Source organism: Octopus bimaculoides, chromosome 4 (assembly GCF_046866305.1).
Source record: "Octopus bimaculoides isolate indiv1 chromosome 4, ASM4686630v1, whole genome shotgun sequence".
Taxonomy (NCBI): Eukaryota; Metazoa; Mollusca; class Cephalopoda; order Octopoda; family Octopodidae; genus Octopus; species Octopus bimaculoides.
In genome coordinates, this window is record NC_142931.1 from 120,911,635 (window position 1) to 120,939,047 (window position 27,413).

At 34.3% G+C, this 27,413-nt stretch overlaps 1 protein-coding gene across 11 annotated transcripts in view; it reads left to right on the top strand.

Annotated features, from left to right (window-relative positions):
* The window catches only part of LOC106876922 (heat shock factor protein 1), a 115,550-nt gene extending 102,622 nt beyond the window's left edge, over positions 1–12,928 (top strand). For 6 of the 11 annotated variants that reach the window (XM_089351270.1, XM_089351273.1, XM_089351269.1 and 3 more), the window contains 3 exons: positions 2,443–2,481; positions 10,326–10,380; positions 11,833–12,928. In XM_089351270.1, the coding sequence (XP_089207396.1) occupies positions 2,443–2,481; positions 10,326–10,380; positions 11,833–12,044 (306 nt within the window). In that variant the 3' untranslated portion in view covers positions 12,045–12,928. Of the gene's footprint in view, positions 1–2,442; positions 2,482–10,325; positions 10,381–10,755; positions 10,848–11,832 lie in introns of all 11 variants that reach the window. The other 5 variants (XR_016241664.1, XR_016241667.1, XR_016241666.1 and 2 more) reach the window with 1 other exon arrangement.
* The last annotated feature ends 14,485 nt before the right edge of the window (positions 12,929–27,413 follow it).

Below are 27,413 nucleotides of genomic sequence, written 5' to 3' on the forward strand. Positions count from 1 at the left end.
AAGCTAAGGATCTATAGGAGATAACAAAGTTAGAAACTAAGAATCTATAACAGATAACAAAATTAGAAGAAATCAACCAGACTTGATAGTAATTATTCAAAGCTCAGGCTCTACCAGATCAAAACTTGACTCTCATCCTTTTGAGATGAATACATCTTAATCTGCATGCATTTGTAAAGTTAGGTTCAAGTCCACTTCTCGATGGACACCTCTGTATGGTTGGACTTGTGTCTAGTCTAAAGAAACCAGTTTCACTAAGCTGTGGATTAAAAGAGATTAAGTGTTTATTTGCGATAAGTGCTGTCAAGGAAGTTCCTTGGCATTGCCTTGTATATGACCTTGGTTGTAGCCACCACATCTTGAAGTTGACTATGGCAGGATTTGAACTCAGAAAGCAAAGTTGAAAGAAACACCACAAAGTATTTTGTTTGACACTTTGATTCCATTTGCTTGCTGGCTTAATAACAATAACAACAATGGCAACATTTTTGTTTAGTCACATTGAAGAAGAGATATAGTCATTGTGCTTGCAAGCTCTTCCAGATTCGTTTGGCCATTACAGTTGACATTCAGCTTGAATTCTGTAGCTGATATTTAAGGGGTTTGCTGGGAAGATAATACTGTTTGGGAGTGAAAGTATTGGGCCAAGTGCTTAGCACAGGATCTGACAGCTAAAACACTGTTAAGATAAAGAAGGAGAGGTGTGTGCACCAAAGGATCTAGGTATGGTTCACAGAGGTGTAGAAACATTTAGAAGAAATACAGTTGTGCACACAGCTTGATAGTTTATTGATTGTTATAGTGTGTTGGTGAGTAAAAATTTGCTTATAAGTGATAGTTGTTTTATGCCATCCAGAAAGTTTGTATATGTGGCTGCTATATCATACCAGACATATTAGTAATATTTTAAGATAACATGCTTTTATGCTTTATAGGATGTGAAGCTGTTCAGGAATGGGGTAGCTTGAAGAGGACAGTCATCTTTTAGAATGTAGCTGTAGTGAGTTGTGTTGTTGTTATGAAAGGTTGTCGGGGACCAACATTTGAAGAGTTTGGAGATAACTATGTGTTGCCTATGAATAAGGAAGGTGTAGAATAATGATTATTGTTCTACCTGACACATAGGCAGACAGACAGAGACTATGTGTTAGTGCTTTTGGGATTATGCTGTTTTGTCCTTAAAGAAAAAATGCCTGTACAATCTTTGTTTGTGGAAGTCATGCTGAAGGTGTCATGACTGTGTGCTGCTTCTAACAAAGAAAGTAGTTTACTCCTTGTTTAATGGTGATAGCCAAAACATTGTTAGAACTGGTCAGTGTGCTGAGCAAAAGTAATTATTATTTTGCACTTGGAAAATTGTGCATATCATATTGGGACATTCAATGGATTCAGATGGAAAGGCATGCCTGGAGTGGATGTGTTCTATGTGCACGTGTGTGTGCTTCACAGAGCAAAGTTCAATGCCAAATGGAGAGTGAATGTAATAGCTTTGTAGGAATATAGCTCATAGTATCAATGAAGAGGATTCCATGAAGTTTGTTGAGATATTATTGGCAAGGTCAGACTACATTTAGGAAGTGACAGATCACAGTCTATTAGCATAAAAGTATCATTTACTCCTCTGATATTGTGCAGATGTTCTGATAGTGTATAGATGCCTCCTAATTGGTGATGGTTGGTGATTTTCTTCAGGTACTGTATAACTACAGGTGGTTTCCTCAGTATTGTTGTACAAACTATTTATATTATAAATGATGTTTGCTTTGTTCTCAAAAAAAAAAAGAAGTATACGTGTTTAATTAAAAATAAAAATATTTATTTTTTCCCTTTCTTTTTTCTTTGTGGCTGTTTATAATAAATTTAATTTAATCAGATTTTTAGGAATATTATCTGTAAAAACTGTTTTATTTATTTATTTATTTATTTCTACACATTCTCAAAGCAGAATATTATTCAGCTTTAAACAGAAAAAAAACCCAAAAAAACAAAAGTTTTCAAGGGGCTGGAATAATTATAATATTTGATATCCAAATTATATTTGAAAATTTTCAAGTTTAAGCTAAAACTAATTATTTCAGAACTTGAGCAGTTAGGTTTAATTACATTTAAGTCGTGTATCTATCTTTTTTTTTTAAACTCATGCTGCTTTCTTTCAATAAATATTCTGATGATAGTTATTTAATTTCAAAACTTATTTCAAAATCCAAATTCAAATCCCTTTGCATTTTTGCAGCAATTGCTTCATAATGGTTCTAAAATTAGTTGATCAAATTGAACGACTCATTTTCAAAGAATGCACTCTGTAATCTATTGACAGAAATTTGTAAAGAGAAGCAGGAGGGTACCTTTCTTAAAGATCTGATTGAAGGGAAAACAGCTCCTCTGTATAACATTTTTTCAAAAACCTTTAATCCTTTATTTTTTTAAAAATTTTCTTTTTAGCTTTTCAGTCAAGATACTCCAACTGGATGGCAAGACTCGGTAATAAATTTTGTGTTCAGTAGTTTCATTTTCATTTCTAACCCAATTCCTGCCAAGTCCCTCTTAAAACACTCACACACTAATTAATACTTCTGTAAAAGTTTAGGATATTTTATCATTAGTTATTTAATTGTCAGCTTCACTATCATCATCTTATGGAGTGAAAAATGAACAGGCCACCATTTGAAGATGCCTTGTTTATGTAGTGCATTGTTGAGAGCAAATCAGTTTAGCTGAACCAATCTCTCTCTGTAATATCAACATCAACAAGAAACTACAAATGTCTCAAGTAGATGAAACGAATAAGTTTAAACTTGCCACTGATCCATATTACTACCATTCCACAGCTTGCAATGCCTCAGAAAAATCAGCTTTTTTTACCTGATAATTCTGTGTAATGTGACCAGCTAAAGATTGGAATGGATATTAAGAAAGTTGTAGAGTTCACATCATCTCATTTCTCCACTTCTATAAATCTGAGCTCTTTTGGCCATTAGTATTTATGAAGTCACATATCTTTCAATTTGTGAAGTTACGCTGATGTGCACATCCTTTCTACCAACATGTGTCATTCCTTGTTTTGTACAGTGAATGCATGAGATAATTCATTATAGAAAACCCACTGGCATGTAGTATTAAATTATTATTATTATTAAGGTGGTTAGCTGGCAGAATCGTTAACGTGCCAGACGAAATACTTAGTGGTATTTTGTCCATCACTATGGTCTTAGTTCAAATCCCACCAAGGTCGACTTTACCTTTCATCCCTGGGGCATGGGGGGCTATAAAATAAATACCAGTTGAACACTGAGGTCAATGTAATCAACTCATCCCCCTTCCCCAAGATTGCTGCCCTTGTGGCAAAATTTGAAACCATTATTATTATTATTATCATTATTATTATTATTATTAAGGTAGCAAGCTAGCAGTTGTTAGCATGCCACGCAAAATGCTTAGCAACATTCCCTCCGTCTTTACATTCTGAGTTCAAATTCTGCCGAGGTCAACTTTACTTTTCATCTTTTCAGGGTCGATAAATTAATTACCAGTTGCATACTGGTAGTCAATCTAATTGACTGGCCCCCCTCCCCAAAAATTTCAGACTTTGTGCCTATAGGAGAAAGGATTGTTATTATTATTATTATTATTATTATTGAGTGAGAGAGTAGTACATGCCATCAAATTGACACTGGGGTAAAATATATGAAGCCCGTTATACCCATCATGACTACCCATCTGATAAGGGTACACCAGACATATGCATCACAACCATATGTGTACAACATGGTGATCTCGTATCAAGATAAACAGTGCATGACCTTGCAGGTGAGGCCCAGTTAGAATTTTCTTCAGGTTGAGTAGCCCATCCTGCTCAAAAGGTCCCTGAATAAGGGTCATTTAAGGATGTTGAATGAAGTACCCATGTTTCCAGAGGTGAATTATTCAAACCCCAAAGAATCCCTCTCAACACATGACTATGATGCTCCCCTACTATTTCTCCTCATGATCAGAGATGCACATATTGTCAGCCACTAAGGGTCATACTCAACTGGTTACGGTCAAACAACTGACAAGCAAATCTGTGGTGTTGAGCAGAATATTTGCTGTAGCCTATCTTTTATACCAAGACAAAATAATTCTTATTCTTGATGATGATTATTGTTATTATTATTATTATTATTATTATTATTATTGAGTAAGAGAGTAGTGTATGCCATCAAAGTGACACTGGGATACAAATATATGAAGCCCAATATACCCATCATGACTATTCACCTGATAAGGGTACACCAGGCACATGCATCACAACCATATGTGCGCAACATGGTGATCTTATATCAAGATAAACAGTGCATGACCTTGCAGGTGGAACCGAGTTAGAATTTTTTTCAGGTCGAGTAGCCCATCCTGCTCAAAAGGTCCCTGAATAAGGGTTATTTAAGGATGATGAACAAAACACCCTTGTATCGAAAGGTGAATTATCCAAACCCCAAAGAATTCCTCTCAACACATGGCTATGATGCTCCCCCACTACTTCTGCTCGTGATCAGAGATGCACATATCGTCAACCACTAAGGGACATGCTCAACTGGTTACGGTCAAACAACTGACAAGCAAATCTTTGGTATTGAGCAGAATATTTGCTGTAGCCTATGTTGTTGTTGTTGTTGTTATTATTATTATTATTATTATTATTATTATTATTATTATTTCTAATGTTCCTTTAAAAAGAAAAAGTAGTTTCTATCTGATTATAAATACCTTGAATTAAGTATTTCCATATAAGTTTAAAGTAGTGTGTGTATGAAAGAGGGAGAGAAAGAGAGAGAGTGTGAGAGAGAGTATTTAGGTATCTTTCGCTTAATATAATATACCATCATTTCTAGAATTCTCTGTTTTATGCAACGAAAATTTGAAATTGAATCATTAAAAAATGCTAGTAGCAGCATCAGCAGCAGCAACAACCCACATGTTCTCTGCAACCTCCTCATACGTACACCCTTTTGCTTGTTTATATTTTGATTATATTCTTTTATCATCCTACTGGTGGGGGTAGTTCATAGCCACTTTGCATACGGTGCTCATTTTAACACTAATGTCACAGTAACCACGATCGTGTTATTGTAAGTGCTGCTCCTGCTGCTGAGGATGACGTAACAGACATCAATATTTCTCAGTCTCTCTCTTCCTCATGTTTTTAACTGGAAAACCGATTGAATTGCACGTGTTTTACTTCTCTTGTTGCTACCATTATCTAACATATGTACATACCTTTGGTCTGCTGTCACTAAACTGATGTAAACCGTGTAATATGTTATTCTAACAGTACAGTTACTGCTTCGTATATGATTCAACACCCATCCCCGTATTTGCATCTTTCACAAGCCTTACAGCATACATAAACATTTTCAGGCAATTTCTTGTGTTGCTAGTTCCTACACTCTCATGTTTTAGGAAGGTGGTGGTGGTGGTGGGAAGTTCTTCTCCTCCTCCTCCTTCACCACCACCATCACCACCACCACACACACCTGTTGGAGTGTTGGAATTGGCTTCACAAGCTTTTAAAACACCTCAGTTCCAGCCAATGAGAAGAAGGCTGTTCTATATGGTTTCTTCAGCTGTTAGAAATAACTGGCAAAATTCTCATTCAACCCCCCTCCTCCTCCTCCTCCTCCTCCTCCTCGTCATTACTCTTTTACTCTTTTCCGTCATTTGACTGCAGCCATGCTAGAGCACCGCCTTTTAGTCGAACAAATCGACCCCAGGACTTATTCTTTGTAAGCCTAGTACTTATTCTATCTGTCTTTTGCCGAACTGCTAAGTTATGGGGAAATTAATACACCAACATCGGTTGTCAAGCGATGGTGGGAGGACAAGCAACACAGACATGCCAACATATGTTTTATCATCAGTTATTTTATTGTCAGCTTCACTATCATCATTTTATGGAGTGAAAAATGAACAGACCATCATTTGAAGATGTCTTGTTTATGTAGTGTATTTTTGAGAGCAAATCAGTTTAGCTGAACCAATCTCCCTCTGTGATATCGACATCAACAAGAAACCACAAATGTCTCGAGTATATGACAAGCGTCTTTCAGATTCCATCTACCAAATCCACCCACAAGGCTTTGGTTGGCCCGAGGTTATAGTAGAAGGCACTTTCCCAAGGTGCCACGCAGTGGGACTGAACCCAGAACCATGTGGTTGGGAAACAAGCTTCTTACCACACAGTCACGCTTGTGCCTAAAAGAAAAACAATAGAAATCATTATTATAGAAGGCAAGGGCAACTTCAGCTGAGTTCAAATTCCACTGAAGTTTACTTTGTCTTTTCATCCTTTTGGAGTTGATAAAATAAATGTTAGTTGAGCACTGGGATCGGTGTAATTGACTTATCCCCTTCCCCTGAACTTAGTGGCCTTGTGTCAGAACTTGTAACCATTATCATTATAATTTATTATTGCTATTATTATTGTTATTATTACTATTATTATTATTAAGGTGAGCTGGCAGAATTGTTGGCATGTTTGACAAAATACCTAGTGGCATTTCTTCTAGCTCTTTTAAGATCTGAGTTCAAGCCTCACAGAGGTCAACTTTACCTGTCATCCTTTCGGAGTTGATAAAACAAAGTATCAGTTGAGCAGGGGGAGGGTGTTATACAATCAACTAACTCCCCTTCCCCTCAAAATTGCTGGCCTTGTGTCAAAATTTGAAACCATTACAAGGCTGTAAGCTGGCACAATTGTTAGCACTCCACCCTAAAAAATTTCTGCCCTTGTGCCAAAAGTTGAAATGATCATTATCATTATGATGATGATAAAACAAGTTAGTGTAATCCTAGATTTCTTAACATTAATATTTTGGTTCCCATGTTTCTACTGAAATATACTACTTCTGTTTCAGTTGGTTTTGGAAGTAATAAAAACATTTATAACAAATAACTTTGTTATGATTAAGCTGACATGTGGAATAAAAATTAACATGGAATTTTGATGGAAAGTTTTGATTTCGATCTCGTTAAAATCAGGAAATTTGTCTATAAGAACTAGAGGTAGTCTCAAGTGATTTGGTATCAAAAAAGTTAAGCATCTTCTACCTTAACTTCAAATTGACCAATACTTTGTTAGTGGAGTTTGACAAAAGCCTATCTTTGTGTGTGTGTGTGTGTGTGTGTGAGAGAGAGAGAGAGAGAGTCTGCATATCATTCAGAGATAGCAATTGATATGGGGGAAAATAGAGTGAAAAATCAGCACTTTTCAAATGAAGGTGCTTGGTATATTCCTCCTGTTGTGGTTTACACCCTTTACTATCACTGTCACTCACATAAATGCAGTTGTGATATTTGCAACAAACATATATACATGCATGCATATATACATAGATTGTGTGTGTGTATTTGTAAAGATAGATACCAAAGGTACTAAATAGGAGACTTCTATCAATTTATTTCTTTTCTCACAATGATATTTACTTAGATTTCTTTAGAATCTTGTAACATTTTAAATAAGGCACCTGAGGTCATCTTGGTTTGAAGAAATCTCCTACTAGATGCTTTTAAATATAGTTTTGTTTATTCTTGTTGGCAAAAACTTTCAGAAGTGGTAACCTAGCAGTTTTATAATTCTCAGCAAGAGAGAAAACGAAAAAAAGGGTGGGTAGCAGTAAAAGAAGTAATTTTGTTTGATTTTGATCCAAAATGGAGGAAAAGTTTTTTTTTTTTTTTTTTTTTTTTTTTTTAAAACCAAGACTCAGTATTTTGTTGAAGCAGAATTTTTTAAAGGATCTCATAATTTTCAATAATGTAGTGAATTGTTTCGCAAACATCAGGTTTTCATATGATCTATACATAATTCCAGTTTTTGTGGCATTAAACAAACGAGATACAAATCTATTTCAGAGTAAGTTACCTATCTGTCATAAGTACCTTCTTTCCCCCAAATGTATCTATTCCTCAATAGAATTGAGCTCATACTTTCTCAGTTGACTGACAAAAAACAAAAAAATACAAAAAAAAAAAAAACATGTTTGAAAGGCTACTTTGCCTCTCAACACAGGGTTATCCAAAAGTCACAAAGTATAAAATTACAGTTGGTACAACTGCTGAAACCACTAGATTATTTCCACAGATTGCCATATGCAGGATGGACCTAAAGCTTTCTGGCTTTAGGTCCGTCCTGCATGTGTGATAATGTGTATGCATGTAGTTTTATGGATCTATATTTACGGAGGATTACTTCTTAAGTAGAACCACAAAGAGTCACATATTACTGAATTATATGTTTCTCTTTACTAACACTGGAGCAGAGGAACCAATGATAGGTGGACACAGCTGAGGTAGCAAGAACTCTAGTTTTCTTTGCAAAAAGACTTTAAAAAATTTTTCAAATCAATTAAATTAACAACAAAAATTAAATTTTAAATTCTGTTACAGAAATGAACTATTATATTAATAACTAGGGGAATAAATATTTTGCAATTAAAATGAAAGTGCCTTTTGAGGTTGTGAACAAAGACAAAAGGACTTTGATAAATCTAGCTGATTGCTTGATTGAATGATTAATCAAACACTCAATAAGTTAATTGGTTAAATGGTTAACCAATTGACAAATAAAAAAAATAAAGAAGTAAAGTAGAACCAGTGACTGTGTTTATGTTTATTATTGGCATAATGACTCTCTTGAGATGCAACAAACTATGTTTCAACATACAATTTCATGTCAAGAATCTTGCAAACCAAACAAGGAAATAACATGAAGGCTTCCTAAGAAGTTAGGGAGGAGGAGATCAGATTTAAAGCATGAAAACAAAATCAGTTGATGTTTTGAAATGAATTCTATTTCTTCTTTGGACACTACCAACTTCCTAGCAGTCAGGCATTTGTAAAGGTATATGGAAGCATTATGCCTTCATCAGCAGAACTGTTATAGGAGTGAGTTACCATTTATATATTCTGTGGTACAGAAACTGGGGATTGATGGAAACAGTTCAAACATACAAATACAAATACACTTGATTTGTTTTGCATACAGATACACTTGATTTGTTGGATCTTTCTGAATTGATGGGCACCACTTTTCATTTATGTTTTATGTAGTGTTTTTGGTACTGAAATACTTTCAAACTTTGTATACTTGTATATTTTGTGTTATAGAACAGATAAAAATTTTTGTATGTGAAGTTATTTCATGTAAAAAATTGTCGTATTTCGGTAATTTCAACCAATCACTGACGTCTATTGAAGTGAAAACAATTACTGCTATGGAATATAAGCAAGATGTTCTAGCGGTGTAATGGGATCTTTTCCCTTGAATAAAATTAGTGCCATTGTTTGTCAACAACAACTATCAGCTGTACTGTTATTTATAACATCGTTCGTGCGTTTGTACTGGTTTTAGCTTTAGGGTTTTATGGTTAGGGTTCGGGTTTTATAGTTAGGGTTAGTTTTAGGGTTAGGGTTATGATTATTTTTGCCATAACCTAACTCATAACCCTAACCCTAACACCCTATAACTCATAACCTTAACACTAACCCAAACCCTAAAACCCTAAACCCTTACTAGGGAATAACGATATAATTAACAGGGAATAACGATCTTGACACTGGCAAAAATTATTGTTTACAAAAACAGCAGTAACTGTATTCAGCTGAATAGACGTCAGTGATTGGTTGAAATTACAGAAATACAACTTTAACATGAAATAACTTGCAATATAGAAAGTTTTGTTAAGAGAAAAAGATGTTTTATATGACACATTCTACCAGTATCCCAAGTTTGAAAGTGTTTCGTTAAGAAAACAAGCGGTGCCCGTCAATTCAGAAAGATCCGATTTGTTTTGCAAAATACCTTACAAAATGCTTGAATTATCATTATTATTATTATTATATATGACATTGTATATATATATATTATATATATGACTGAAAACAAGTATTAAAAAAAAAAAAGCAAAACAACATATCCAATGAACCAATGAGTAAGTGGAGGGTGGCTTCTAAGTTGCTGCTCAGTTTACTAGAAATAGCAGCAAAATCCCTGTCAAATTATACCTTACTGTCTTAAACAAGGTATGACACATTGGATAATGTAGTTCAAGATACACTACTATATCTGAAAATATGACATAATGAGTACAGCTGGAACACTTTTCAATCATTAATGAGATCAGCATAATCCTGGGGTTAAACAACAACAGACTAATCTTTCACATGTGTGTGTGGGGGGGGGGGGGGGTGATTCAGAGAGTAATAATCTCAAAAGTATGTATCTACTTAGGGCTTGTTTTTAATTTGTTAAATTGGTAACTAATTGGTTCATTTTTTTTTTTTTTTTTTTTTAGCTCCTGACTACTTTTGATGATCCTAAAGATGAGGATAAAACAGAGAAAACAAAAGGTTTTCATTAATTTATATATTTGTATTTATTTTTTAGTAAAAAAAAAAAAAAAAAGTCTTTAATATTTTGTTACCTAAATTAAATATTATTTTATCTCTGTTTAGGCTGTCTTGGACAAGAAAGGTTAAGTTTGAGTTCAATATTTGCCAGATAGACTGCAAATATATATCTGCGATTTCACAATACATATTTGCAGTTAGGTCATTGAACTTTTTAGTATTTCCAGAAATATAGTGGTTGTCATGTGTTAGGCTGTCACCTTGTTAATTCACAGATTCCCATTGTACCACTCAGCAGTTACTAGATTTATTCTTTAGATATTCTTCCATTAGAGGCATGGTTAAAATTTAAAAATTCTGATTTTACCTTTTCAGAACTAGAAAACAATTCACTCCTAAGCAGCTTTTAACTCTACACAAAGCACAAATACTCCTTTTTCCAGAATTTCTCTCATATATCTTTGATTGTAAGTGTATTCATCATACGCATGTATATTCTTGACTGTATTCTAAAAAAGGCTTTGCTCATCCTTTCTCCTCTATAGTTACTTCTCAGGTATATTTTATCTGTCGAAACTGTGAATAATGATATTCAACTGTCTTAACCCTTTAGCATTTAAACTGGCCATATCCATCCAAAATATTATACCTGTTTTACATTACAACTAGCCAGATCTGACCTGTCACATCTACCCTACAATGTCATTCACAAAATAAACGATCACATCATCGAAATCTCAAAGCTACGAGATAATGCATGATTAATTCAAAGCAACGTGAATAAATAAGCATTACATTTTTACATTTGACTGAATAATCCGAATGCTAAAAGGTTAAGATTAAATCTTATCATTTTCATATAATATCATAGACTTAACAAACTAAGTAGATTTCTAGTTTAATAATGAGAAATTAAAATGACTATTAAGTTTCTAATATTTATTTAGAAGCATTAGATTCAATTTGGTTGCTTCCTTTCTTAACCAGTTCAGGGTGATATTTACATTCAAGTAATTATTTTTGCTATTTCAGAACTAAAATATGATAACAATAGAAATTCAAACTTGAGATTACTCTCCTTAATTATTTATTATTAATTATGCCTTAACTTTTCTTTCTATCCTTCAAAAGTTGTTTTTTTTTTTGTTTTTTTTTGAGAATTACTATTGAATCAAAAGTTTTGACACTGTACTTCTTCATATGAGAATTTCTACTTGGAGTCACACTTTTGCCATTGACCAGCATACTTTGCATACATGCTAATCAGTGATGCTTGTAAATTTAATGCCAGTGAGAACTCATCTACATAATGCAACGAATCTTTGTATAAGGACTCTACTAATCACGTCACAAATACTTTTGTTGCTCAGTTACATGTTCCATGTTATATGTATGTAACATTTGCTACTCTGCTGTGACTTCTGCTAAATTCATTGTCTATTTATATTTCAGGTAATGAACTGATTGCATATCCACAAGAAGATCTCTCCTCTTGGCTGATCGATTCTCCAACTGCTAGCAGTGAATTAAATGATGATATAGACATCACAATTGATGCAACCTCCTTAGATACTCCTGATTGCAATTTTGACAAAGATTTGGACTTTCCATCCTCTTCAGGCAAGAGAAAAAGTAAACGACCAATGCGAATTATTTTGTCATAACCAGGAATGTACTTTTTGGGAAGTCTTTAGGTCTGGTGGAAGGAAACAAGAAGAAAGTAATCTTTTTTCTCTAGCGTCCACTTTGTAACCAAACAGTTGTCGGTAAAGATAAAGAAACAAATGCTAACCAATGTAACTGGGTTTGCTGACTAGAAGAAAGCTGATGGCATAAATTATATAGGCTGGAATTTATAATCCCCACCAGAAAAGAGAATTTTAGATGTGCTCATTAGCTTTTCCTCTGCACCATCATAAAGACACATTTTCTGTCTGTCTACTTAAACCTCCAAATCTGCATTGGAGAAGATTGGCATTAGGTTTACTTTACTACAAATGTATGTATGTATGTATCATATCAGTAGGCCTACTAATTCCTGCCTTCGGTAATCACTGAAGTGTATCTCCTGCATTTATTGGAGTTACTTGCCATAAAATGCATTATATATACATATACAAGAAAAGAAAAAAAAAAAAAAGATATCAGACCTTTTTTTATATTATTATTACTTTTCTTTCTGCCCAGCACATATGCACAAGGAGTAAAGAATTAAGGATACAAAAGACAGACAGTTAGGAACTATTATTTTGGTTTCTTGAAGATGATATATATATATATATATATATATATTATATAAAATTATTTTTCCTCTTTACAAAATGTATTTTGGCATTGAGAACAGCTTTCTGAAAGATGCTTACTATTCTATTAACCATCCTGGCACTCTTCCAATGTCACTACATTGCTGTAGCATTTATATTTTGGATGTTTTGCCCCCCCCCCCTTTTTTTAAAGATTTAAACGCTTTTGCGTTTATATTATTATTATTATTATTATTATTTTATTTGATAAAATAAATATCATGGCAAGCATTATTAAAAATAAATTTTCAAATTATTTCTAATTTTAATATATACAAAAATATAATTTTTTTCAAACCGTTTTCCTATTATTATTATTATTATTATTATTATTATTACTTCTTGACATGCTTAGTTGATTACAGATTACTGATAAAAATTGTAATCAATCTATATTAGAATCTTCATCAAAGCTCTAGAGGTGCTTTCTTTTGCTTGAGCTGGTATTTTGATTATAAGTTTATCTGATTAAGATACTTGGTTAAAGTTAAATATCCACTTTAGCCTTTGGTGATAAAGTAAACCATGTTGGTTTTGTAATTAGTTATCTTCAAACAACTAGGGTTTCAGCTGACAAATAGCTAAGACCGTGGCTGACTTCATAAGTACCACATGCTTCTTTGGATTTTGGCTAATTTGTAGGAAAATGAAAAAGGTTTGAATTTCAAAAAATTATAATTTGAAAAAAAAAAAAATAAATAAAAGTAATTGAATTTGCTGGGGGTGGGTGGGTTTGAAAATGAAATAGATAGAATCTGTTGTCTAGGCAAAAACAGAAATTAGTAATATAGTTGAATTTTTATTTTATTTTTAAAAATTTTTATTTTACTCTTTTTTGTAAGTTAATCCTTATACTATGTTTTTTTATCTTCACTATATATTTAATGCTTTGCTGTCACTGCGCCTTGTGGCAAGCTGTACTAAGAGATGTATAGCCTATTTATTAAATAATAATAATAATAATAATTGTGACTTTTGCTAAATCTGTGAAGAATTAGAAGAGAGAAAAAAGAAGAAAAAAAACAAAAACAAAAAAATTAGCTGTTATTTTGTCTTGGTTATAAAATACGGATGAGTCGTAAATTTTCTTTCTTTTAATTTTAAATTGTTAACATAATCACTTCATTCAAAAGATACAGCTACACACTAACCATTCAGACACTCAACCTTCTCCCTGGCCAAATCCTTTAATACCAACAATGTTTTTGAGTTAGTGTACAATTGCAAGTGTTCATTGGCCTTCTGTTTCAAAGCATGTCCCATTATTGATTTGTTTTTACTTTACAACTGATCGCCTTATCATCCTTAAACACCAACACTATCAATAGTTGTTGTTTAGTCTCCCAAGTCAGCTGTGATGAAGCTGATCTTTGAATCAAAGGTAGTCCAGCCATGACCATGCTCTCTCACTCTCTCTCTGGTTTTTTTTTTTTTCTTCTATTTTTCTGTTAATATATATGATCTGGAGAAGGAAAGGATGTGTCTAAGACTTTTTACTGAGTATATATAACTAGAAAGGTTATCTTCAGACTGACTGGGGACCTGGCCTGGATGCTTACAAAAGTGCACTCTGCTAAAAGCTAACAAAGGGGCCGGCCACGTGGTGGTGCTAAAAACTAGGCAACAGATTAGGATTATCTCAGACTACATTCTTTAATGTGTCTTTCTCTTTATTAAAGACTGTAAGACCTGACCTGAGAGAGATTTGGCTGCTATTTCAAGCAAATTCAGTGATCAAAAAGAGGCTTCCTTGGCTTGATATCACTGACAACATTTTGGTTTGGCTAAAAAAACATGTTTTATAAATGCTTCTCTTTTTTTCTCTGGCTGATCCTTCTGTATTCCAATATCTGTTGACCTATTGGTCTTAACATTCTTCTCTTACACGGGAATAGTTTGTCTTACTTTTAAACCTTTTAATTTTCATTTTAATTTTGTATCAAAACCTATGTAAATAAATATTTTGTAGATAGTTACATTAGTGTATTAAAATTTTTCAATTTCCTTTCAGTTTTGCTTCTTTTTTTTTTCTGCTTTTATATTAGCCATGAAGTAATTTACTCTCAGCGTTAGATATATTTTTAAAACTATCAAAATAATTGTGAATGCTTTTTTTTTTTTGATTGCTACATTTAATCTTTCTTTCTCTTCACATTTCTCTGTCTCTTCATCCCCTTTTCTGAAGTAAAGCTACATATAAAAAACATTATCTTTGATTTTTCTTCCATGTCAGAATCCAGTAAAAAGTTACTGTCTCTCTCTTTCTTCCCCCCAACCCCAAATCAGTGAATTTTTTTTTTTCTTTTGTTTGGTTTCGAACTTTGTTCATAATATTGTGCATAGGATGAAATTAAATTAGCTACACATATGTATCAATATGTTAATTCAGTTTTATTGAAAGAAACGTATGTAAATTGACTTGATTTTTTAATAAAAAATTTATATATAGCTATATTATTACTTTTCTTGAATTCTATAGATCACTGTCAAGTTTCACTTGAGAAATGGTTTCCTAATGTTTTGAGTCAGATCATTGTTTAGATGGTTTAATGACCAAATAATAGTAAAAGTAGTTATGTTTTCCTTTTTTATAATACAGAAAGACACTTCAAATTTATTGAGAAGACGTGATGTTTATGTTTTTCTGAAAAAACAACCCATTAACAACTTAAATGAAAATTGTCAAAACTTGTAGAAACCAGGTTGTAGATTGATTTGTTTGGTACTTTTGACCACATGCTGACATTTGATTACAAGAACCACAAGAATAATAATAATAATAATGATTTCTTAGATTGGTACTAGCCAGTATATATATAGGAGAGAATTATAGTTCTATAGTAGATTGAATTATCCATTATGAACACATGTTTTATTGAAGTAAAGAGATTTGATAAGTGGCTAGTTAGCACAATTGTTAGAACATCAGACATTGATGCTTTGCAGTATGTGTTGTGTATTCCAATTTCTCTCTTTATCTCTCTCCTTGTGCTATGCTTATTTCATAAGCATCAGCAATCATGGACTTCCATATCAAAAAATAATGCCTCGTGATTTTTCCTGGGAAAGATAACAACAGTGGTTTCCCATTGCATTCTGCCAGTTTATTTAGTTTTTCTCTACTAGTTCCATACTTTTCCAAACTTACCCTTGAAACACAAAGCCTATTTAACCCTTCATCAGTGGCACTGGTTCACATGATATCAGAGCATATTCACAGACTGGTGGAGTGTGGGGTGGGTCTGTGTGACACATGCCTGACTGTGAATCCTCCTCCAAGTCTTGTATGTCTTAGCCTCAGGAGTATCTTCTGCTACTTGACCTTTAACCAGTGCTTTTGACAGGTGCTATCACCCTAGGTTAGAATGAACGTGGGAGTAATGGTAACTAAGGGGTAACTCTATTCTCCCTAAAACCCCATGAACTTTCAAGATGTATCCTCACCTCTGGATGTAGGTTTGTCTTGTCCATGCAGATGTGATGGTCTTGTTTCTATCTAGTGGACAAGATGGTGTCTAATAATAATAATAATAATAATAATAAACTGTTTGAAGGCATTGGGTTATTACTTTTATATTGCCCCATGAAAAATTCATGACAAGCATTGTGTTCCAAGGAAGTCACCAGATATTGTCCATCAGTCTGATGGTGCTTTAAAGAAAGAATAATTTGAACTCAGGAAGTAATTTAATACTGCAAGGCATTTTATTCAGGCATTCCTCGGTTCCTGATGATAATAATAATTCTTTCTAACTTTGGCACAAAGCCAGCAACTTTAAGAAGAACGACTAAGTTGATACTGTCAGTTCCAATACTTGACTGGTACTTTATTTTATTACCCTTGAAAGGGTTAAAAGCAAAGTTGACTTCGGTGGGATTTGATCTGAAAATGTAAGGAGCAAGAACAAATGCTACAAAGCTTTTCCTATGAATTCTGCCAGCTTTTATTTCAAATCTTGGTACAAGGATTAGAAGTTTGTGGTAAGGAAGCTGGTCAGTTTCATCAATGCCAAAACTTGACTGGTACTTTCTCAACCCCAAAAAGATGAAAGGCACAGTTGACTCTAGTAAGATTTGAACTTAGAACACAAGCAGGTGGAAGAAATATGACTAAGCATTTTGTCTGATGGGCTAACATCTCTGCTGGTTTGCTATTAATGCTTCCTTACATTGGCACAAAATCTTAAAATTTACTACTGTTTCTGAGTTTGTTGACCCTGGTCAAGCAAAGTTGATCACTGCAGTATTTGAACTCCAAATGTAATGGGATATAACTAAACACCACAAGGAATTTTAACATGGTGCTCTATCATTTGTGTCATTCAATAATGATGTTCTTTTTTTATTAATAAACAACAATAATAATAATAATGGCCAAAGATGATAGGTATTGCACCAGACTACATGTTTTACAGTACTTAGTACCATCCTTCTTGGTTCTGCATCTATACCTTGCTATAGGCTCCCTTTCATTTCCTTATGAACTGATACAGTATTTCATCAGATGCAGCTCTCATCATTATATTGAACTGGCAGAATTAGAAGAGCATCAGACAAAATGACTAGTGGTAGTTTTTTCTATGCTCTGAGTTGGAATTCTGTTAAGATCAACTTTGCCTTTTATCCTTGCTGAATCAGTGGTGTGAAATATTCATGTGTGGTCTTGTGCCTATATTAAAAATCATTATTCTTCGAGGAGTTGTACCAATGTGACAAATCCTTGTTATTGTTTTAGTATTTATTGTCCAGATAATCACGTTACATCTTTGATATTTTTATGGTATCTGGCTAAATCAAATGATTTACTGTTCAGTTTATTTTCTTAACCCCTTTGATACCAACCTGCCTGAGACTGCCCTTCTTTCTTTGAAAAAAAAAACTCCCTATTTTAAAGGGATCTAAATCAAAACCTCTCATTACAATTTCATGTTAATTTATCTTCCAAACACAAACTTAATAATCATAATTACTTCAGTGTATTTCAATAGAAATATGGTAACAAAAGGGTTAATTCTCTAAAGTAGTTTGAGTAACAGTTCCAGATAATCAATTGACAAATATGACTCTCTTGTGCCTAGTCATGATCTATCTTTCAATACAGGTTGTGTGGAATGTGCAGGTATGGCTGTGTTGAGATTACTTTGCAAATGTGGTTTCAGAATCAATCCCACCACAGGGCACTTTGGGCAAGTGTCTTCTATTGCAGACTTGTGTTCACCAATGCCTTTATAGTAAAATTTTGTAAATGAGTTCATTGTGTGTGTATATTAGTGTATGTGTTTGTTTTGGCATTGATATTGCTTAGGCAGTCGTGATATCTATCTCACATAAACAGTGTATCTTGCAGGTCAGCAGTTTAATATGTGAAGACCAGAGGTATAAAGTACTTTACTAGAAAACAAGGGTTAATGTCAGGAAGGACATCCATCTATAGAATACTGCTTCAAGACGTCTCATCTACTCCATGCCAGCATAGAAAATGCAGATGTAAAAATGATGATGATTGAATGGTTAAAGTGGTTGACCTTGACCACATCTGGCTAAATTATACTATAGCCATTGAGGAAGGTACATAACTCTGTTTACAATTTAAAACACTCTACTATTACTTCATAACTGAATTGTTAGTGCCTAAGTAGGGCATTTGGGTATTTTGCTATTAAATCAATGCTCAGAGGATGAGGAATAACCTTCTATCCCATAAAAAACAAGCTCACCTCTATGCAAGTATCAAAAACAATGTAAAAACAGCCCAAAATTTTAAAAGAGAAAAATGACAATTTATTGTCTGAAATTTTGCATGGAATCTTCTAAAACTCAGAATGAAAGTTATGTATTTGTTAGAGAATTTCCTATATGTTTGCTATTAAAAAAAGGATAATTCTATTGTCTACTCTTCTAAGGAAACTGAAGTAAGATATTATTGTCTAGTTTCATCTAAATTTTTTTAGCTTTAAGCTATTGTTTAGCTATTTCAACAAATCATTTCACCTGTTATCATTCTGGCTTTTATTTTTAACACAGTATATCTAGAATTACATTATCCAATGTGTTCGTTTTTACAAAACAAAATTAGGGAGTGATTTGAGGGTTTTTTGGCTGCTGATTCAAACTGAGTGACTATGAACAGGTTCCCTCATTAGCTCGACTAAGCAAGAAGTCATATTAGGTAGCATTTTCTCTCTCTCTCTCTCTCTTGTGAAATTTCATTATTTAATATCATTATTATGGAAATAATTGATTGGTGGGGCAGTCTAGTAGAAGAAAATCTGTTTGCGCCATGAGTTTCATCCTTGACATAACTAGAACCGCATCTCAAAGGCTGGCCCTTCTCTTAGGGCTACAAAATACTTCAGCCTCCAACAAATGCTGACTACTGACATTCCACAAAGCTCATGTGAGGCCCACAATGGTGTATTGCTCTCTCATCTGGGTACAGTGCTCCTGTTGCAGACAGATATTGTAGACCTCATCCAGAGAAATCCCACTTGACTGATTGACATACAATTACTCAAGGACACACTGGACTCTGGTCCAGAGGTTTACTGTTCCCTCTCTCTGTCACTTCTACTGATATTATAATGGCCTTTACTTCTTACAACTGGTTGATCTTGTTACACCTCCACTCAAATACTCACCTCTTCTCGGTGTTGTGTCCACATACTCCAAGTCTTGTACTAACCACTTCACCCAGTCTTGCTTCCTCAGAACATTAAGTTTCTGGAATTATTTTGCAAAAGCCATGCATACTGACCCTTTCTCCTGACCCAGCTGCAGCTAGGAAATATCTAAAAAATTGTTCTTTAGTTAGGAATATGGTACAAGTGAAAAAGACCAACAGTAGAATTAAGTGATGCAACGATAGAATTAAGAATGCTGGATAGGGGTGGAGAGATAAGGCTAGTGACTAATTCACTCACTAAAGTTTGTTGTTTTATTTGGAACCCCTCCTCCATTTCATGGATTGAGTAGAATCAAGTAAAGCCAAAAGAATTCTAACACTGGTTCAAGGCTACATGTTTTGGGAAAGGGATAAGTTGATCCATGTTTTATTGAATGTGGCAAAATTTGAACTCACAGCATCAACTAAATATCTAAAGGCACTTTGTCCATTTCTGACAATCAACAACCCTAATGATGATTCTTTTTACTGTAGACACAAGGCCTGAAATTTTGTAGGAGGGGGCTAGTTGAGTATATGGAGAGGGCAATCTTTTCTAGCTCAGCATTTCACCATTTGTTACAGTCTTTTGTTATCTCCGTCATGAGGTTCAGCTTCTTGAGGTTAGCCTTCACCACTTTTTCCCATGGCTTTCTCAGTCTTGTTCTTCTGCATGTTCTTCCTTTTAGCTTGCTCTGCACTTCTTAACCCAACTCTTATCCTCTATACACATCACATATCCATAACAGCATAATTTCTTTTTCTCTTGCACACTACATTTCATATTTCTTATATCCAGCTTCCCTCTTAACTCATTTGTGCTGTCATTTATACACAATAACATTACACACCCAGCGTATTTACTCTGCTTCTTTCCACTTTTCACATGCCCGCTGATTTCAGAGCTTGTGTTTTTGCTACCATGCAACATTACACTTCATACACAAAGTATAAGATACAATCTTTTCTTCACTTGTAGAGAGAGAGAAAGAGAGAGAACTCCATTTTTGCTAGTAGAAGTGATAGCTCCCTAAACTTATTTTTACCCCATTCTTATCCTGGTAACTATGCTTTCAGAAAACCCGATGCCACTGTTAATTAAGTTGCATAAGCAAAGACAGTTATTTATTGCTTCTAAGAAATCTTCCAAATAATTTAAATGATTTATTTCAAGTGTGCTCCCACTGTCATTTATTCACATACCTCTGTAATATACGAAGTTATTCTTCTATATCAGCCTGCCTGTGATTCCATTTCATCTCTTGATCACTCATAGTTTATCCTTGATATTCAAATTTCCTACCTACTGTTTTTGTGCCAATTGAACATGGCCATTGCCTTGATAGCAGTTGTGGTCTTGTCTTCTTACCTGCTATCTGAATACAAGTATATAAAATATACATTTTGTACGTCACATGATCACGTGACCAACTGCTACACATTGCAGTCACACATCACTGGTCACAATGCGCTTTGCATCGTTTTAGCCATAAAATGATATCACCCCACTGGCTAGGTGAGCAGGCCAACACTCCCCCTTGATCGAAAGGGGACTGGAGCAATGTGAAATGAAGTGCTTTGCTCAAGAACACAACACACCGCCCGGTCTGGGAATTGAACCCACAAACTCGCGATCGTGAGTGCAACAGCCTAACTACTAGGCCATGTGCCTTTACATGTACACACACACATATGTATATATGTATGGAGGTGTATATATATATATATATATATATATATATATATATATATATTGAAAGCAGTTTGATAAGTGCTGTTGCACAAAACTCTCTGCCTTTAAGCCACTTTGTAACTTATACGAATAAAAATTTAAAAAACCTGTGTGTATGTGTGTGTATTTCAATTTACAAATGAAAAGAAAAGCATTCGAACATATAGGGTTTATTCATTTGAAACTGAGGTTTCTCTGTTGCTATTCTGAGTTTCCTTTCCATTCCTTGCGTGTTACCTATGGTAAAATTTAAGTGGTAGTGGAATGAAGACTTGACATCAAATAAATGAATATACATATATCTGTACACACATGCATGTTTGTGAGTGTATGTGTGTGTACATATATATATATATATATATATATGTATGTGTGTATGTGTATATATATATATTTATATACTTTTACTTGTTTCTGTCATTTGACTGTGGCCGTGCTGGAGCACCACCTTAGAGGGTTTTTAATCGAAGAAATTGACCCCAGGAATATTCTTTGTAAGCCTAGTACTTGTTCTGTTGGTCTCTTTTGATGAACTGCTAACTTACAGGGATGTAAACACACCAACATTGGTTGGCAAACAATGACACACACACACACACACATATATATATAGATACATACACACACGGCAGGCTTCTTTCAGTTTCTGTCTACCAAATCCACACACAAGGCTATAGTAAAAGACACTTGCCCAAGTTGCCATGCAGTGGGACTGAACCTAGAACCATGTGGTTGGGAAGCAAGCTTCTTACCACACTGTCATGCTTATTTTGGATTCCTTAGTCTTGCTGAGAACAACACTACCTCTCTCATGGAGATGCTGTGATAAAATGCACCCAGTATGTTTTTTTTTTAAATGATTAGCCAGTGATCAAATGAATTGTAGGAGCAAAGAGAGCTCTTTGGTCTTACTTGAGACAAGGTGACCTCTCTTGTTCTGGTGTGCAATAAAATGCACTCAATACATTCTGTTAAGTATTTGGCAATAAGAAAGCCATAGAAGATATGCAGTAAATGGAATTTATGATCAAGACCAAATCTAGGAGCTTAGGAATCCCAAATAAGTATGACTTATTTCATCTTTGATGATTGTCTAATTCATGCCTGCACAGAAAAGTGTATGATAGATGATGATGATGTATACATTTCTGTGGAGACATTGTATATATACATACATGCACACATGTTTATGTGTACAAGTATTTGGATATAAATATATGTATGTGTGTATACAAGAGTATATGTAATTTATATCATTATACACACCCACACATGCATGTGTTTGTGTGTGTGTGTGTGTTTTAAATTTTTTATCCATACTTGCTCATATTCCTTAAATAATGAAATCAAGTTCATAGCTAAATTGAATATTAAAAATAGGATGTTTACAGTTTCTTTTCATCTCTCAGTTATTTTCTTATTGAAGCCTGTATTATTTATAACCTACCTATGTTTGCACAAGTCATAATATTTCCCCTCTCCTGTTGTTTTGGGGGACAATGGGTCATTCTTGTTTTCTAATACCCAACTGTCTAGCTGGTATCTGTTTCCTTACGACAGTTCTAGGGATGTGTGTACTTGCGCATACATCTCCTTGTTTGTCATTGTTCAAAAGTAGACAGCAAGCCGTCTGAATTGTTAGCATGCTGGACAGAATTCTTAGTAGCCTTTTGTCTGTCTTTATGTTCTGAGGTCAACTTTGCCCTTCATCCTTTTGGGGTCAATAAAATAAGTACCAGCTGAGTGCTGCGGGTCAATCTAATTGATTTATCCACTTCCCTGAAATTGTCAGCTTTGTGCCAAATCTTGAAAGTCCACTTTTCAATGCCAAGATGGATCAAACAGAATTCATTGAAGGCTCCATTTTCTGTTACTGGATGCCTTTCCTGTCACTAACCATTACCTGCTTCCTTCCAAACAAGGTAGTACTTCTCCATGGCTGGATATGTTTTCACAGAAGAATGGAAACAAACGACTCTGCATGCATGGTGGTAATGCATGTTGACATTTATCACGTGATGTTGAAACAAGGAGACGCAATCACACCAAACCCCAACACACGCACACATATACATGCACACATACACACATGCATACATACATACATAGATACATACATATGTGTGTATAATATTTTGGCTTTCAGTTGATTTCTTTTTTGCTTACCAAATAAGAACCGTTATTTTTTGGCGTTCTGGTCTTTAGAGATTTACGTTTTTGTTATTTTTTTCATTATCTTTGTTTCTGCAAAATGTCCCTGCTGCTAAGATGCCAGCAAGTATTTTGAAATATAATATTAAAAATATTTTATTAGCTTTAAATACGCTGGGCAAAACTTTCTACAAGAAACAAAAAAAAAATAATAAAACAAGAAAAAAAGAAAAACAAAGCAAAAATATATATAAAAAAAAAAACAAAGATTAAAATGAAGCAAAGAAACATATCAGTTGATTTTGAAATATTGTTTTATTTTGCTGTGGGTCTTTGCTTCTATTATAGTTATCTCCTAAGTAAATTTCCACTCACATCCAACTTCTCTTGTGCTGTTATACGCTTTTCTTTATTTATCACAAATGAAATAAAGGTTGTGTAAGTCATGTTACCGTTTTTTTTTTTTAATTCCAACTAATTGGCCGTTAGTTTTCCAGGAATTTCATACACCCACTTCTCTTCTACATCCTCCATAAAGGCATTTGTTGTATTTTTCCAATCTTTAACAGATGTTCTGTTTGGCTTGGCTAATTTAACACTCATCTCTGTAAGATACTTGCAACAAACAAACAGACACACACCTGCACAAAGACCTACACTCTCTTAACCAACATCTAACACCAATATAATAAATGAATTTTCAAGCATCAAGACAACAATATATATTTTTTTTTTTTTTTTTTGTACATATGACCTCGTACAGGCCTTGATCTGTTAAACATATCCAAGTTCAGTTTAAAACGAAATGTAAACCAGAACAATTTAAACCATAAGATAAAAACTAAACCACCACTACTTTTGTTTTTATTTGGCCAGTGGTGTTCTCTGTTTCACTGTAATACAGTGTAAATAAATTGTTTTTCATCATCAAATAAACTTAATAAATATTACTGAGTTGTTTGCCTTAATTTCTGTTTGATTTGTCATTATTTATCTTTCTTTTCTGTTATCTGATGGTTTGGGAAAGCCTAATGATGAATTTCATATCATGCTTGGTCAATAGAGACACTCCAAAATATGTTTTTTGTGATGTGTATCTCGGGGCCCACCACTGGGTCATGTCCTTGTTGAAGTGTGGTGGCTTGTATGTCTCAACAACTGAGAGCTATAGCAGTAGAGCACAAATTTCTGGTAGGGCTTCCTATACTTGACAGGTTAAAGGGTAGAGGTCATACTAATACAGACAACCTTTTATCAGAGTTAAAAATGTGTTTGCATAAGACCAACATCCCTGTCTAGAAAAAAAGCAAAACTACAGAAGCACCAAAGACAATTCAAAGCTAACAAGACCTGGGAGAGGAAGCCCTCTTCTCAGGGAAGCTTATGAAATAGCTGGCAGTGGGATACTGAGGAAGAGCTGAAAAAGCAGGGATTCAGTGGGAGAGAAGCAAACAAGACAGCTCAGAATCAAGGACAATAGAGAATAGTTGTTGATGACCTATGCACCATAGGGCGGAAAGGGCTTAAGTGAAGCAAAGTAATCTCAGGGCAGGTGGGCTTCTGACAAAATTATTTAGACTCAGTCCTGCAGATTAAAGCATTCACCAGTTGTACAGTGATACTACATCTGTTATACCACTACATTAGTAAGTGTTTTTGATACTGTGGCACACTAAGTTATTTTGAAATTAACCTTTTTGTTATCAAGCCAGCTGAAACTGCCTCTGGTCCTATGATACAATCCACTGTTTTAAAACGATCTCATTTAAAATCTTCCATCAAAATTTCATGCTAATTTATGTTTCAACTGCTAGTATAACGACAACATAGTTATTTTACTAAATTCTTCATTATTTCCAAAACTTAATTGAAATGAAGACAGTGTATTTCAACAGAAATAAAATAATAAAATGGTTAAATGTTATAATCATGAGTATAGTACAGTAAGAGTTACAGCATGCAATTACCAACATTTTAGTATGATAACCAAGAAACTAGTGATTGCATGCTGTAATAATAACTGGCACTCTCCACAAAAGAAAACGAAAAAACTAAATATGTGTGTATTTACTGCAGCTATCCAGGTTTGTTAGGTGTCAGGATATTAATTCTGTATCTGATCATTGATATTGTATCTGTGGTCAAGATTTCTACTTTCAAACAGTCCAGTCAACTCAGTTGTAAGTAAATACAATTCTGTATAGATTATTGAGGTAAGCAATGACAGCAAATGTATAATTGGTAAGTTTACTCTCTTATAATGCTGAGTGCTAATCCTCTTGTGAAAATCACTTGGAGAATAATGTACCTTGCTAAGCTGGCAGTCTTCAAGTAAGTTAAGAAACTCTTAACTCAGTTTTAAGATTGTTTGCATAATAATACACAATGTTTTGAAATGGAAAGTGCAGCATTTTATCTCTATTATCATTTAACATTCAGCTTCCATGTTGGCTTGGACTGGGTGATTTGTCAGAATCTGATGGGTTGGAGGACTATGTCACACTCTTTTGTCTAGTTTGGTAAGAGTTCTATGGATGGATACATTTCCTATGTCAACTACTTTATAGAGTGTACTGACTGCAGCACTAATGATGATTGCCTTATAACTTACAAGGTGAAGGACCTAAAGTAGCTCCTATAACAGAGAAGCATATAAAAGATGGGGCGAAATACTTGAAATATAAAATGCTGAAGTCAAACAGAAAATTGAAATGGAAGAAATCATCTAATGCTTATTATTATCCAGTGGATGGCAAAGTCAGTAACATGCTGGACAAAATGTTTAGCAGCATTTCTTCCAGCTTTACATTCTGAGTTCAAGTGCCACTGAGGTCAACTTTGCCCTTTAAGCTTTCAGGGTCAGTAAAATAAGTACCAGTTTAAGGCGATGAGTTGGACGAAATGCTTAGCAGTATTTCTCCCATTGCTACGTTCTGAGTTCAAATTCCGCTGAAGTTGACTTTGCCTTCCATCCTTTCGGGGTTGATGAAATAAGTACCAGTTACGCACTGGTGTAGATGAAATCGACTATCCCTCTGTCCCAAATCTCAGGCCTTGTGCCTATAGTAGAAAAAAAAAATAAGTACCAGTTGAGCACTGAAGTCAATGTAATTCACTTGCCCCCTCTCTCAAAATGTCAGGTCTTTCTATATTAGAAAGAATTATTATTATTATACATTTATAAGACTGGTAGATTGGCAAAATCTTTAGCCCATTTACAGAACCATTAGTATCTTACAGGAGTTATGGCCCTTTACATTCTAAATTCAAGTCCTGCCAAAGCTGACTTTGGCTGTTAGTCTTCTGGGATCGATAAAATAAAAGTATTAATTGATATAATGAGCAGTTTTTACCAACAAATTCTGACCTTTTGCTTCTATAAATTATCATAAATAGGTGCAGGTATGGCTGTGTGGTTAAGAACCTTGCTTCCCAACCATGTGGTCTCAGATTAAATCCCACTGCACAATACTTTAGGCAAGTGTCTTTTACTATCCCTGGACCAACGAAAGCCTTTTTGAATGGATTCAGTAGACAGAAACTGCTCATTGTTTACATATGTACATGTGTGAGTGTGTTTGTGTGTACCCTTGTCTTGACATGTATGATTGTAAATGAGCATTACCATCAGACAAACAATTTTGTTCCTCAATCTCCCGTGAATAACATATTTGGGCATGGGAAAATATTACCTTGCTTAGAAACAAGTGAGGATAGGTGACAGGAAGGGCATCTAACATTAGAAAAATCCACATTAACAAATTCTATCTGACCCATGCAAGCATAGAAAATTGGATGTTAATATTATATGTGGTTATGCACCATCAGACTGACCTCAAGAGTTTGTCCTAGCCATTACATCTCAAAAACATCTTATGAAAGAGGTTCTTATCTATGGCCCCTCACCTGTGTTCTGCTTTGTAACCATCTGAGTGGCAGCAATGAGCAAATTTATCTATATTTGCACACAATCTTTGTTGACACAGACAAGGTACATATATCTGTGAATACTCTAGTTTCTCCTCACCCTGAGCAGATAAATCTTTTGCCTATAAACACAGATACACCATACAAACTACAAGAATAGCTGCCATTCCTTAACATGTTTCCTCCATACAGACTGCAAGAACAGTTGCTCTGCATATCGCCTGGCCATTACATCACAAGAACATTCTAAAAATTTATC